Source organism: Buteo buteo, chromosome Z (genome assembly GCF_964188355.1).
Source record: "Buteo buteo chromosome Z, bButBut1.hap1.1, whole genome shotgun sequence".
NCBI classification, from domain to species: Eukaryota; Metazoa; Chordata; class Aves; order Accipitriformes; family Accipitridae; genus Buteo; species Buteo buteo.
The window spans coordinates 81,742,391-81,757,337 of NC_134204.1; the positions used below are offsets into that span (position 1 = coordinate 81,742,391).

At 38.8% G+C, this 14,947-nt stretch overlaps 1 protein-coding gene across 3 annotated transcripts in view; it reads left to right on the forward strand.

Moving 5' to 3' along the window:
- The window catches only part of VCAN (versican), a 113,759-nt gene that overhangs the window by 65,820 nt on the left and 32,992 nt on the right, over positions 1-14,947 (forward strand). For 2 of the 3 annotated variants that reach the window (XM_075021363.1, XM_075021364.1), the window contains exon 8: positions 9,401-14,860. In XM_075021363.1, the coding sequence (XP_074877464.1) occupies positions 9,401-14,860 (5,460 nt within the window). The remainder of the gene's footprint in view (positions 1-9,400; positions 14,861-14,947) is intronic. The other variant, XM_075021365.1, reaches the window with a different exon arrangement.

Genomic DNA, 14,947 nt, shown 5'->3' on the forward strand with positions numbered 1-14,947 from the left:
AAAATGTCAGAAAAGCATCATGCTAAGTGGCAGTACAGATACATAAACTTCTCCAGATATCTCTAAAAAAAGCATTGTGGGGTAGATCAGGTGGGATAATTATCATTATAGCTTTAGTTCTTTGAACAGTTATTCAGAAGAAAGCCATTTTGCATAGGGAAGATCGTCCTGAAAATGTATGTTTCTTTTTCTTTCTTTTCCTTCCTTCCTTCTTCCCTCCCTCCCTTCCTTTTCTCCTTTCTCTTTCTTTCTTTCTTTATCTCTCTGTCTCTCTCCTTTTTTATTTTTTCCTCTCCCTTCCCTTCCCTTCCCTTCCCTTCCCTTCCCTTCCCTTCCCTTCCCTTCCCTTCCCTTCCCTTCCCTTCCCTTCCCTTCCCTTCCCTTCCCTTCCCTTCCCTTCCCTTCCCTTCCCTTCCCTTCCCTTCCCTTCCCTTCCCTTCCCTTCCCTTCCCTTCCCTTCCCTTCCCTTCCCTTCCCTTCCCTTCCCTTCCCTTCCCTTCCCTTCCCTTCCCTTCCCTTCCCTTCCCTTCCCTTCCCTTCCCTTCCCTTCCCTTCCCTTCCCTTCCCTTCCCTTCCCTTCCCTTCCCTTCCCTTCCCTTCCCTTCCCTTCCCTTCCCTTCCCTTCCCTTCCCTTCCCTTCCCTTCCCTTCCCTTCCCTTCCCTTCCCTTCCCTTCCCTTCCCTTCCCTTCCCTTCCCTTCCCTTCCCTTCCCTTCCCACAGCCACATATATAAATGCTTCTGTCTGTCTTAAAGCTTGAACATCAGAATATTTTCTGGTTTTATTTTTTGCCACATAAAATTCCTCCTTTGGGACAAGTTACTTAGATTAAGAAAGTAAGATTTAGCACATGCCTACTATGTAAACCAACCTTTATTACTCCTACACTAATCTGATTTCAACCTAATTTTTTCCAGAACTGCCACATTAAGGAGTATACTGTAAGATTGCTCCTAAAGCCAAATATTGTTGACATTACTGAAGAAAGGGACGGGGGAAGGAATATTCATTACAGGCCATTTCACATCTGAGCAGCCACAGGAGCAGTGAAATTGTGGACATTTGCTTCAACATTGTAACTGTAGTATTTTGACTTTTGCCTCAAATTTTTGTTGTGATAGGTCATCTTTTGCTCTTCTGGGAGGGGACATTCTCTTCCCATGTTAGTAGGGCCAGAACTGGTTCCTTCTTGTTCCGTCTGTGTAATGGCAGAAGCATTTGAGGTTGCCCCAGTGTAACACGGTGTAAGTGTAACCAAGGGATGGTGGTGAAGTGGGCTAGGAAAGGGCAAGACCCGTCGGTATCTCACTGTTTCCACCTCAGTTGTGGAATACCAAACACGAGGTCAAGGCTGAGGTCATTTTGGTGAGCAGTTAGTTTCTGTCCCAGCCAGCTCTTCTGTTTACTGCCTGACCTGGTGAGTTGTCCTGTGGAGTTGGACTTTTCTATATATATATCCAGACAGACCAGCTAATCCAGATACCGTGTGACTGCACAGTCTGAATTTTTGCTTTGTTTAGGATTTCAGCTGAGAAAATGATTTATTACTTGCAAGTTGTTTGGTTTTGGGTTGTTTTGCCCTGCAGAGTTTTAGAATTGTCTTCTCCATAGGCAGTAAGTAAAATGTTGTCACTGGAAGGATGCTCGTGTCAGGGACCACTCAGGAGGAGACACTGCTGGCTGGAGTGTCATTTTGTTAATGACATTGAAGTAGAAAGGAAGTGGGAATAGTTGTCCTTAGAATATTTTATGACAAATACTCAGTCATTACCCAGGGAACTGTATCCTGCACTTGTTGGGGCTTAGACTTGACACTGCAAGGCTGCCATTTTTAACAACTTGACATTTTACTCAATCTGTTTTTTCTTAACAAGTTTGCTGCTGCATCGGGGGGGAACACAGGAAGCAATGAGGCTGAAGGAAACACCAGAGATTGCTGGAAGGCTTCATGATATGCTTTTATAATAAAAAGGTTCCTTTATTTTTGACATGGTTTTTGCATCATCATGTCTATTACTTTAAAATTTGGCAGGGGTATTTAAGCACAGCCATGCAGGCCAGAGCCCTGTGCAAAACAGATGTCAGTATAAGCGACATCCACTTTCCACAGGTGTTTCTGGTCATAGCCAACAACTCTGTCAGGATGGAGCTTCGGGAAATGGTATAGCTCTACAAAGGCTGCAGTTTAGGAACATGCCAGCAATTGATACCCAGGTTTTCAACAGGGCTGTATCTTGCTTGGAAATGGAGACACCCAAATATGGTAAAGCAGACTGGATAAGTGAATTTGAGTAGGCAAGACTGACCACCCACCTTGAATTACTTTCAACTCCTACCCAGCCAGCTGTGAAAAAATTACTCTTTTCAAATACTCTCTTCCAGAAATTTACTTGAGTAGTTGAGATTTTTATGCAAGGTCAATTTATATATGATTTTATTATTTTTTTTTACTGCTGATGAGATTTAAAAATGTGAACTTCTCTTTTGACTGTCAGAGGGAGAACAAAACATAAATTATGATAAAATTTAGAAGGTAAAAAAAAAATAAACCTATTGAAATGTGCCCTATGTCCTTAAGCATTTCTAAAGGGAGCCAAAGTTAACAAAACTTTTAGAAATATATATCCATCTGGGAAACATTTTAAAGTGAACTAAATAAAACCTTTTTTTTATTTAGACTGAACAGTAATCAAGAACTGGATTTTACTAGGCCTCATCATATATACTAGTCATGTTAATGTGAGGTAGAAGGATTAAAATAATCAAAAATTGAATTATTTCTGGACCTTTCTTTGTTGTCTTTTACTTAGGTGTGTATAATAGTAGCCATGTTTCTTTAACACCTTAGACCAGTTCCTTGGCAGTATTCCCACCTTTTCCTGACAGGGGAGATGGGGTATGCCTGAAGCACTGTTGCACTTTGACCGTGCTTAGGTAGGTTAATGATATTACAAGATGGCACAAGTTAGAGGAATTGCATGTACCGAAGGCTGACACTTGGAATTTTCCTTCAGCAGGAAATGTCTATATTTCAAAATCTTATTTCTTTTGAAATGAGATGAAAAGAACAATTAAAAAAATCCCTTTTCTATGAAACAAAATGACCCAAAAGATGTTATCAGAATGTTTTATTTCTGTAAAATTGAAGCTTTCTGTTCCAATTTAAGTGTAATATTTTAAGGGGGGAAATAAACCCTAAATACAAAGGTTTTGAAACAAAAACAATTAAATAGATTTTTTTTGTATGGGGGCTGTCTTGTCAGATCGCTTCTTTACTTTTTCAGTATGCTTTTAAAACAAAATATATTCAATGAGACTGACACATTCCTGTGGAATTGGTAAAGTTTTGTTTCACTGGAAGGGTTTCAGCAAGCCGTAGTCATAAAACTGCTTGAATCCACCCAGACTGCAAATCTGGTCCCTGGCAGAGCTGAGGTTCAAGGGAGTTAGTATATGACATAAAGCTGTTTAAGTCTTTTCTCATGCTAGATCCTCTCCCAAGCCCAGATACGAGGCTTCACTGTACTTTCAGAGGATTTAAATAAACTACTTTGAACCTCTTCTACTTTGAGGACTCCTAAATATTTTCCAGATGAAGTGGAGACACCTGTTGGCTGCATTTAAGTCTGCTGGCTGGAGGCTAGCTCTTGGTAGGTCACCTTTGCAAAACCATCAGGAGTGTCCCACAAGTATGCAGGGATTTAAAAATAGCACATAAAAGCCATTTGTTTAGGTTATTCAGAGAGTCTTACATTACACGGAGTATGTACATCTACTGAATTATTCTGTGAATTGTCTGTTTGGATGCGTTTTTCATAGCAGCTTCAATCTCCAGCAAATTCTATGAAAGTACCAAAATGAGGAAGATAATGATTCATGCATCTGCCTTTGGTCCTCGTTGCTGTCAGTGTGCTTTTCATAGCATATTTTTACAACCTGTTCCTGCAATGAGTTTCTCAGAATAATGTTTTTTGAACGAGTAAGGGTCTGACCAATAGCTGTTAATGAACAGATGTTGAGATATCTGACTTGGGTTGTCATTTAACAGCTTACTTAAGCTGATGGTCTGTTCTTTGATGATGAGTTGAACCATTATGCTAACTGCTAGGTATTAGGTATTTTGCTTGTCCCGTAGTCCTAGTCCCAGACAGCTCTGACCTTGATCTCAGAGCATCTGATTAGTTGGAGGTGATGTTTAAGGTTGTTGCTAGGGAGTGCTAGCACATCATCATGTGTGTGATGGGAGTCTTCTGCACGAGGTGATGACCATGGTACTGTGGAGACCAACTGTAGTAAAGAGGAGGCATATAAAAATAAATGTAGAGTAAGTATCTGTGGGGAAGAAACAAGGTGACTTAACATGGAAAACAGAGTAGTTAACAAGTATGCACAGGGGGACCACCCCCCCCCCCGATTTTCTCAATTTTTATCTTAAATTAATTTGTTTATTGCTTTTCTCTCTGAGCCAAACATTTTTAATTTTTGTTGCAAGTTACCGCATTAGCTTTTTCACAATCACTGCATGTTACATTTGCAGAAATTTGATACAAAACCACATATATACAATATTTTAATGACATTTTAGTCATACTATGGTCTGAATTCACCCTGTTGTATATCTGTTGAAGCCAAAACCAAAATTTTCTGGTTATCAAGTGGAGGAAGAAATTTGACTAATGCAAACTATTTTGTTTTCTCATGCTAACCTGTCTTGTGCTTATGGGTTCTTGGTAGTGAACATTATGGGGTTTGTGATAGTGTCACATTATGCAATGAAATGCACGCTTTTGAAACCAACAGTCCAAAATGTTTCTGGTCTTCTTTTTAAATTATTTTTTTTTCTTTTTAGGTCTATTCTAATAAAGATATAGGGCCTGATTCAAAGTCCACAGAACATTTTGTGAATCGTTCTGTGAATTTCATGGGTTTATCAGACTTCTAGTCCTTCTGCAAAAGCCTGAACTCTACTACTTCTCATGAACAACTCAGCATGTTGCTCTGAAGCAATAAATGGACAAATTGCAGGAATCTATAGGTGAAATTCTGCTGTCTGCAGGATGCCAGATTAGATGTTAACAGTCCCTTTTTGAATGAGACTTCAAAAAACCCTGGTAAATCCATAAGCCTTCAGAATGAAATATATTGGGTTTTGAAAGTTTGGAAAACATCAGAATGTTTTCTATTTAATTCTCTGTTAATTCTTCTATCTGAAGGTTTTTGAGAGAGAAAATGCTCTTTACTGCCTGTCCCCTCAAAAATGATCTTGGAAAAGCCCTTTGGGGTTCTTTGTAGAATACGAAAAGTCTTCTCAAGAAAAAATGTTACTATACATTACACATTTTTTGGATGTGCATCAGTAACATAGAGGCAAGTTTTATATTTGATCCAGTGAAAAATTATTGTGGGTTTAGAACCAATTGTCATTAGAAGGGTTGTAATGGAAATTAATGCCACCTCAGTCAGTTGCTCTGTGGTCGTATATAGTAGTAGTCAAGTCCCCTTGTGGCTAAAAAGCGCCCTGTAGCCAGAAGGATTTGCATTTCTTAAACATAGTTGACTGTTACTGAAATAGATGCCTATTCCATACAGGTAATTTAAAACATCTAGACATATTAAATGGATTAAGAAACACTCTAGGCTGCATATACACTCATCCACCTATCTATTCCATCTCTATTTCAGTGCATACCTCATCACTTTCCTCAATAAAAGGCTTTACTGATAAATCTCCTTTAGGACTTGTTTGGATTGGCAGTCTGAACTGACAACCCTTGGCTTTACTACTTCTTAGCTACTTGTTTTTACTTTCTTTTTCTTGGAGCCACGGTAACAAAGCACCTTTTTGAACAAGTGCTCCTTTTGGCTTGTTTGCCATGATAATGTGTGAACTATTGATAAACTTATTTAGGAGCCAAACTCCTTTCCTTCAGAGTCCTTATTTCATCTCTTATTAATAGCCTCAGGTCTGTATGTCTTCAGCTGCAGCTGGCATGGACATGAACATAAATAGGAGCAACGTATGTCAGCTGCATTTAGCCAGTTTAAAACTATTGCAAGTGTTCGTGTGTCTGCCCTGACGGTCTAACAAACCAGTTCAACATATAAGACTTTTCCCTCCTGTATTTGTATTTTATGTTAGCACTTAGGTTTTCATCCTAGTGTCTTGCTTATTCTTACAGGACAAGGTTATATGTTATATAAGCTATATTTTTACATAGATTATTGGCCATCTCTGGGGTTTAAGAGAATTTTCCATAGCTGTTAGCCCTAAGCATTGGCAACTTGATTGCTGACACTGAATAATCAAAGCTCTAGAAAGAAGAAGAAATTCGAATAAAAAAAAATAATTCAATTGGATTCTTTACTATTTTCTTAAAAGCTGTTTTTTTTTTTTCTTGGAAAAAGAAACCAAAACAAAAACACTTAGTATTTAATGAAGGAGCCTCCTGAAAGTTTATTATTGGAATATCATACCTTTAGCTAAGGTTCTTTTATGTGGATCTTTGTGGCATGTGAGATCTTGAAAAAGCTAACAAAGTAAAAGTAAGGTCTGATAGAGATCTTTGCGTATGTAAGAATTTGTGTATGTCTTCTAGGTGAATTCGGAACAGATGTTGTTCATTAAATTTATTACCTACCATAAATGATTTAGCGTGAGCAAGTAATTTGAGGGACTCCCAGGTGTGCACTGCTACAAAAATAATACACTGGTCAGAACTTGTTAGTCATGGTACCCTCTTACAAATTACAGCCTATCCAGTCGCATCCAAGTTTTATAATTTTTTTTAATGTACAGTTCTGTGCAAAAGCATGCTACATGCTTTGTGCACACAATCCTAAAACTGTGTATGAAATCATAATTAATTCTTATGCCACATTAGTCTATATAAGAGATTATTTATACGTATTCCTTCTTAAGCTGTGCACACAGTACAAGCTATCTTTCTTGCCCATGCACATTTCTACATGTAGTTCTCTGGTTCTGTATGTTGGTGCAATTATTTTATGGTGAGCTTACTGAGAATCAGAAACTCTCAAAGCTCCCTAGCAGCTTTGACTTGCCATTCCCCTTTCACTTATTGAATTCCTATGTATTTTTGCATTCATGATTTTGAAAGAAGGTGTACAATTCTGTGTCAATTAGAGCTTCTACTTTTATGAAAATATGATTCCTCAGTATGAATAGCGTGGCTGTTTGCTAAGATTTGTGGATTCTGAAAGTGATGTTATTAGACATGCTTCTCCATGTCATATTGCAAGTTTTGGACAAATAACTAAATTCTTGCTTTTCTGCTTGAACAAAATTTGAAAGGGAGATCTGGGAAGACCCAAATAAATGGCTGCAGAAGCTATATTTTTCTGTGGCATTGGGCAACCTCTGTAAATATTTGTAGCCTACTGGAGGAAGGAACAGGGAGAAATTCTCTCTTTATGAGCATTGCATAAAACAACTCCCAACAAGCACATGTGAGGGAGAGAGAAGGAGTTTCAATTCTGTAGTCATCTAATAGAGCTGTCATAGCACAAAATAAACACCTGGTTTCATTGGGTAGAATAGAATAGCCAGGCAGAAATGAGGTTAAAACCAAACTTTTCTTGTTGCAATGGGAATGCTGAGCTTAGTGCTGTACAAACCGAATATTTTAGTAGAAATACACAATGCTGAAGGTTATTTATTCTCTATAAGACTGGAATGGATCTTAATTTTTCCCAATTTGTTTAACAATTAGATCAAAGCCTCAGATTCAGGGCACCTTATTATGCGTTCTTAGTAAAACAGACCTGAAGTTGCCATTTACTCTTCAGCTGGACGTTTAGCAAAACGAAGATTCAGTAACTTCATGAGTTTAGCTGTAAACACAGAGTGAGATATTAGAATACTAACTGTGTTGCAATTTGCACACACAAAACACCCCAAGCCAAAGAATCACAAGCCCTTCACAGTGCTCTACATTAGTTTAATGTGATTTAATACATTCTTTTCCAGAATGATCACCTGATTACCTCTGAGGGGTCAGTAGTCATAGAGGTTAAATGATGTTCATATGTAGAGGAATTAATTCAAACTAATCAAATACTTTACCTGTCAGGGTCTCATTTTTTTACGTCTTGTAAATAGTTTTAATGAGGAAGATTTGCTTAAAAATTGTGCTGTGTCATACTCTGGGTATGCCAGAATACTGGCAAATATTCTTTGGGGAGCAAGCATTGCTAACAGTGCTGTAAGACAAGAGTCCTGTATGTTGGTTCAGATCTTCTAAAGGCAAATGTTCCATTGGCTATACCCATTTATACCAGCAAACAGTAATTTTGCTTTGTACAAAAAGGTTATAAACATAGACTCAGAAGAAAGATAGATTCTTGGAATAAGATTTCAGTGCAAGTTCTCCAGCTTCAAGTCAGTCCGTCAAACCTGAAATTTGGCTTTTTTCTGAGTCTGTTTTATCCTTTTTCTTTTTTTTTTTAATGAGGGTAGCATCTATTGTCTGGAACAGAAGGTTTGTAGTAATGTTTGTGCTGAGAGGGCATATTTAAAAAGTGTCTGTGGAATTTGGGATCATAAATCAGAGGAATTCATGAGGGCTTCTGCAGCTAAAACCTTGTCTACTTAGAACTTACTTCCTCTTCTTTATCTGCTTGGCCACCTACAGAAAAATTTGAGAGGTTTGTAGTCTGTGGTGTGTGTAAATAATTCAAAGTTAGTGGTAAACAGAAGAAAATAGCTGGACTTTACTCATGTTACTGTCTGAATTCTGACTGATTTTTGAATCTGGGATATTTTTTCTTATTTGCTTCAGAGTGCTTTGTAATGCCAAATAGCAACAACTTTGTAAAGTGAGACTTTATTTACCTAGGGTCCAAGTGTAAAGACTAGATTAACTCATGCAGTTTTTACGGTGTTCCTAGTAATTTGAATTACTCTATACCAAGAATAAATGGCGTTGCAGAAGCATATTCTACATGTCCTATTTTATTTTAGTCTTTGCCTGGCTTAGCTTTGTCCAAGTTCAATTTTTGGTAAAGGTTAGCTAGTGTCTCAAATCATTGGAAGCAGTTGCTGCAGGTTGGGACCAGAGTCTTTTGGTCTAAAAATGGTTTTCATCTTGTCCATTTCTTATCTCTGCTGAATAGTCTAGGATAAGTTAGCGCAGGTGTGCATTTGGGACTAAACATGCCTGGCAATCGACAGCATTACATAATCAAGGCTTCAACTAGAAGGTCAAACACGGTGGCAGCATTTAACTTTGTGTCAATAGAACACACTGAATTTACTATGTTCATTTTGATTTTTTTTGTTTTTTTTTTTTTCTCCTACGGATTGCTTGTACTTCATATGTCTACTATAATACACAACCATCGCTGTCACTTAGGGATTATGAAAAGCTCTCTTTTTTTTGCAGATCATCCGGTGAATGAATTTTTGGATCTGTTCAGTCGCCACATGCTTCCTCATGCAATAGATGAACCCCACATTGATGCAGAATCAACTCAGACTGAACCCTGTACTTCAGACTCTGTGCAGGATTCATCTGAATATATAATATTGGATCCTTTCTTTCCAGACTTTGTACAGTTTGAAGAAGAGGAAGACTGTGAAAATACTACTGATGTTACAACTCCTCCAGCTTTGCAGTTCATCAATGGAAAGCAGCAAGTTACTAGTGCACCTAAGAGCACAAAAGCTGAGGAAGCAAGAAGTGACCAAATTGAAAGTGTTGCACATTCAAAAAATGTAACCTTTTCTCAAATCAATGAAACAAACACATTTATAATACCTGAAACTGAAGCTTCTGGTACTATGCAACCAAGCAAAGCTGGAGAAGTAATAGGGGCATTTGAAGTTACGCAACCAACAGCAGATGTTGCAATGTTAGAACCTGTTTATAGTGGTGAGTCAGAAGTTGCCGCAACAGATAAATCAATAGCCATTACTTCTTCATATGACCAGTCACTGCAAAAAGATAAAGAGACCATAACGTGGGATAGAACTGAGAAGAGCTCTACTAAAGATGCAAAAAACTTGGTTTTGATTAGTAACGAATCTTCTGGAGATAGCTCCACCGAATCTGATTTATCCAGTTCTGTCTTCTCAGAAATTGTGACAATGTCAAGAAAGGAAGATGATGAAAAGAATTCTGGTATAACTTCTGCTCCTGATGCATTTACAGTGGAGAGTTTTGCTGTAACTGCTTCTCTAGATGCAGTTTTTCATACTGCTGAGGTAGGCATAGGTGTGAAAGACCTTGTTCCAGAAGAGGCAACCTCTACTTCAGATCATTATAAATCAACTATTAAACTTAATGCAAATTCCTCTGTTGAAAATCTTCTGGAAACAAGTAGTCATACAGCAAAGCCTGAGATGAGTGCTGCTTCGTTTAGAGTTCTAGAAGGCTCTGGAGATGTCGAAGAGGACATCACCGTAACTTCAGCCATGACAACGGAAAAAGCAGTAACAGAAACACTTTCAATGCAAGATATTTCTTTGGGCTCTGGCACAGTACTGCCAACAGAAACTTCTGCAACCATTTCAGGAATCACCTCTTCTTTGCCCAGAGGAATAAGCACTCTTTATTCTGCTTTTGATCAAAGTTCTGAAGTAACTGTTGCCACCAATTCTGTGTCTGACTTTATTATGGAGAAAGTAGTTGCCAGCTCTCTTGTAACTGAAAAGAATATTGAAGATGAAAAAGAAATGCAGACCACTGTTTATCCAAGTCAGGAAAATTCAGCTACTGCTGCAGCAGGAAATTTGGAGTTGAGCGAACCTGGGAGCACTACTAGTGAAGTCAGAACTGTAAGTCAAGAGCCCACCCCGTTCAGAAGAACAGTACTGGTAACAGGTACAATAAGTTCTGAAATCAAAAAGGTCACTACCATTCCTCTCTTGAGAGAGAAGAAGCTTTTTATAAATGAAGGATCAGCAGAAGAACCAGCAGACATATTTTCAGGGGGTCCCACAAGAAAAGTGGTAAGTACTGACTCCCCGTTTATTGATCCAGGTTCTGGAGACATAGATGTTACCATTGAGTCTGCTACTTTGACTTCAGTTCCATTAAGGCCTGTCACTGAAACACAAACAGAAAAGCACGAAGGAAAAGTTTATAGCATAGATCATGCCTCACTGAAGAATTCAACAACAGAATATGAAGAACATGCAAGAACAGATGAATCAGCAATATCAGTTGCAAGTACTGAGTCAGATGGCATGACAAAGGAGCCTGGAGTAGCAAGTCAGATGTCCTGGGATGTGTTTAGTACGGGAAACCCAGGAGAAAAAAATCAAGAAACAGAACCAACTTACACAACTCCTCCTGTAGTAAAAACTAGTCCTGGTTCTAGAAAAGAGATAATATCTCATGTTGCACCAGGAGATAAAACTGAAGATTTAGAAACAAATGAGGTCACATCATCTCCAGAATCAGTGGTTAGTAACAGCCCTCATGACATCATGGTGATACATGGTACTGGCAGTATAAAAGCAGTAGCTGAACCTACAGAAAGCAAAAATGCAAAAGTTGGTTCTTCAACTGTCTCATTAGGCAAGATTCTTCTGATTGAACATGGCTCTGGAGAAGAATTCAAAGGTGACAGCAGCACCACAAAACTAATGTCTAATGGACCTACTGAAGAAATACTTGGAAGTAATTTCTCATTTATTGACCAGGGATCTGGAGGAACAGACACATTCATTGAATCATTTGCAAAAACAGTAGTTTCACCCACTGGGAGACCAGAAACACAAGAGAAGTATGACGAAAAAGTTGTCAGCCCACCATCTATGGATCACGCCTTTCCTACTGAACCTGATGAGCTAGTCATGGGTACTGAACATGAAGTAACCACAATGGGAACTGTGACTGACAAAAGAATGGAAGAGAAAACAACTGATGAACTGACAGTGAGTGCTTTTTCTACAAAGATTCCTTTGGTGGAAGATATACATTCTGGGGAAGACAGGCCAAGGGAAATTTCACCAAAAGCTATAGAATCTTCTGAAGAAACAACAACAGACCCATTCTTTAAAAGTACACTGGCTAACCATGAACATCTGGGATTTCCAAATGTTCCAACTGTCAGTCCACATTCAGAAGAAAAGGAATTAGAAACGGAATCTCTTAAAAAAATACTTTTGCCATTTAATGATGACAGAGTAACTGAGCCTGTAAAGATTGAAAGGAAATACATAAGCTCTCCAGTTACAGATATAGAGCAAGAGGAGGAGTTGGTACAAAATATTTTCCCTACGAGAGATATTCCCAGACCACTGACACCTGAAGAAGAAAAGCTAACAAATGATGAGGTCATCAGTGATCCATTATTTTCAGGACAAGGATCCGGAGATGACCTTGCTGTTATTCCTTCTGAAGTGCCATTGGCTGTTGAAGAATTCATGAGTACTTCAAGTCCTCAAACTTCTTATCCTGCAAGTACGGGACCCAAACTTTCAACTGACAAGACACAAGACTTTAAAAGAGGAAGAACTGAATCAAATGCTGAAGTTACTGAAGACGTTACAAATGCTGTAACTGAGTTGCTGCCAGAAACAGAAGACCAGTTCCTGAGCTCAGTGGTCACCAGTTCCCCAGATTTAGCAGAAGAGACTTCCAAGAGCTTCAGCTCTAAAGAGATTAAAGAGATGACACATTATTTTGTTGCAATTGAAGAACCTCACAATAAGGAAACTAACTATAGGGGAGGAGAAAATGAAACAGATAGGACAACAGCTACTTCTAAAGCTGTTTCTCAAGAGGAAACTTCACATTTGCTGATTAAAGATGGCATAACTCCTGTTTCTGTAATACTGAGTAGAACTCCTGATCTTGAAACAGAGGAATCTCTTGTCACTTCAACAACAAAAATGCCAGCCAGAGTATTACCTGAAAGCTCTGGAGAAGGATCTGGCTGGGTTGTTGTTTTGGATTCATCTTCTCCTGATATGATTACTCATTTGCCAATACCCCCTATGGCAAAAGTGACAACAGAGGCACCGATAGATGGATCACAGACTGTGATCACAGGACTAGCATCCCTTTTTACAGAAGAAAAAGAGATTGTGGCAAATCCATCTGCTGTTCAACCAAAGACAGCTATATCAGAAGAACTAACAAGTGATACTGGGATATATGAGAAAATTATTCCCGTGATTGATGATAAAAGAAGTGTTATATTGAATGTTTCTGTTTATGGTGATATTACACTAATTGAAGAACGACTTCAAATCCCATCAGAAGAAACAACAATTATAGATATGGATCATTCAAAATCAATGCCTGAAGATATAATAAGTGTGCAGACAATGCCAAATCCTGTCATACAATCAACATACAGCAGTGATGATAGCATGACAGCTGAAGGGAAGAGATACGAATCAACAGCTAAATTTTCCATAACCAAAGAGAAGACACTTGGATCTGGTGATAGTCTTTCTTTGGCTACTTCCAGTCAGCCAAGTAGTGAATCTGTAACAACTGGGCACAGACCAAAATCAGATGAAAAGGATTTGGGTTCAGGGAATGCCATGAAGTTTGCAACAGACGCTCTTATCACTACCGAACTCTCTGAACTGGGCATTTTCCTTCCTACAGTACCATCACTGGCAAGCCCTCATGTGCCTCATGAGTCTAAACATGTTGTAACAAGCACAACAGAAGACACCTATGAGCTGAATACTTCAGCAAACAACCGAGTAATAGCAGATCAAAGTGAAACAATCTCTGTCTCTGGCTTTTCTGGAATGGGCCAGGAAGAACTGTATGATAAGCAGCCTGTGGTTCCTTCTCTTACACCAGTTTTAACTACTGAGACAGAAAAGTCTTTGACAACTGACATGCTTGATGTAAGTGTTGTCACCACACAGCATACAATCCAACTGACAACTGTATCATCTAGCAAGAATGAAGAAAAGCATCCTACAGTATACACAAACACAAAATTGGCATCAGCAGAGTATGAAGGAACAGATTCAGTGAGCTTTTCTTCTGTACCTCAAACTCCTAAATCCTCAGTAACTGTTCAGTTAGTTAATGGAGTATCTGAGTATCCTGAGGTAATCATTCCAAGTACATCATCATCAAAGGATTCAGATCAGTCCGATCATTCATCAGAAGGTACCTTCAGAGAGGTTAGTTCTGATATTGCAGCAACATATAAACCACCCACTACAGACCTTCTTGACAGAACAGAGTCTTCTCTACTGGAGTTTTCTCCCAAGCCTGTTTCAGAAAGTACAACTACTGAAAGTACTCCTCACTTTAATAGACTTGTAACAGACAGAACAGAGGAGACTGTAACTGTAACTGATTTGGCTGTTGAGGAAGAAGCTACTGTTTCTGGAGATTCTCCATCAATACACATCTTGCCTACTGCTTTTCTGAATTTTGGAGAAAGAGTGAACACAGATGTTCCGAAAGTTAGCACAATAGAAGTTGAAGCTTCCTCAGGGACAGTGAACAACCCCCGTCAAGAAGGTGACAGGAGTACTGAGAGAGAGATCCCATGGCTTTTTTCCACACCTGTTTCAGATTCACCCAATACTATTGAAAATGAAGTATTTAAACCTGGCCAGGAAGCATTTACAATGCCAGCTTCATCTTCACAACCTTTGGATAGAAGTGTGGAAACTCAATCAGCTTTGTTTGGTCAAGAGGAGATCACGACAATTTCTTCTAACATTGCAACAAATGGCACTGCCCCTGGAAACAGTCCATATCAAAATAAGCAGTCAACGATAAGCTCTAAGGAGCCAAATACTATTGAACTTGTAACTTCATCATTTTCCCTTCCGGAAGTCACTAATGGATCAGATTTCCTGATTGGCACCAGTGTGGGTTCAGTTGAAGGCACAGCAGTGCAAATTCCAGGTAACTTCCAAATATGATCACTGTCTTATATGTTTGTTATGGTACTTGTAAATGTGTGTCTTAACTCTGATAAGAGGTATGACAATC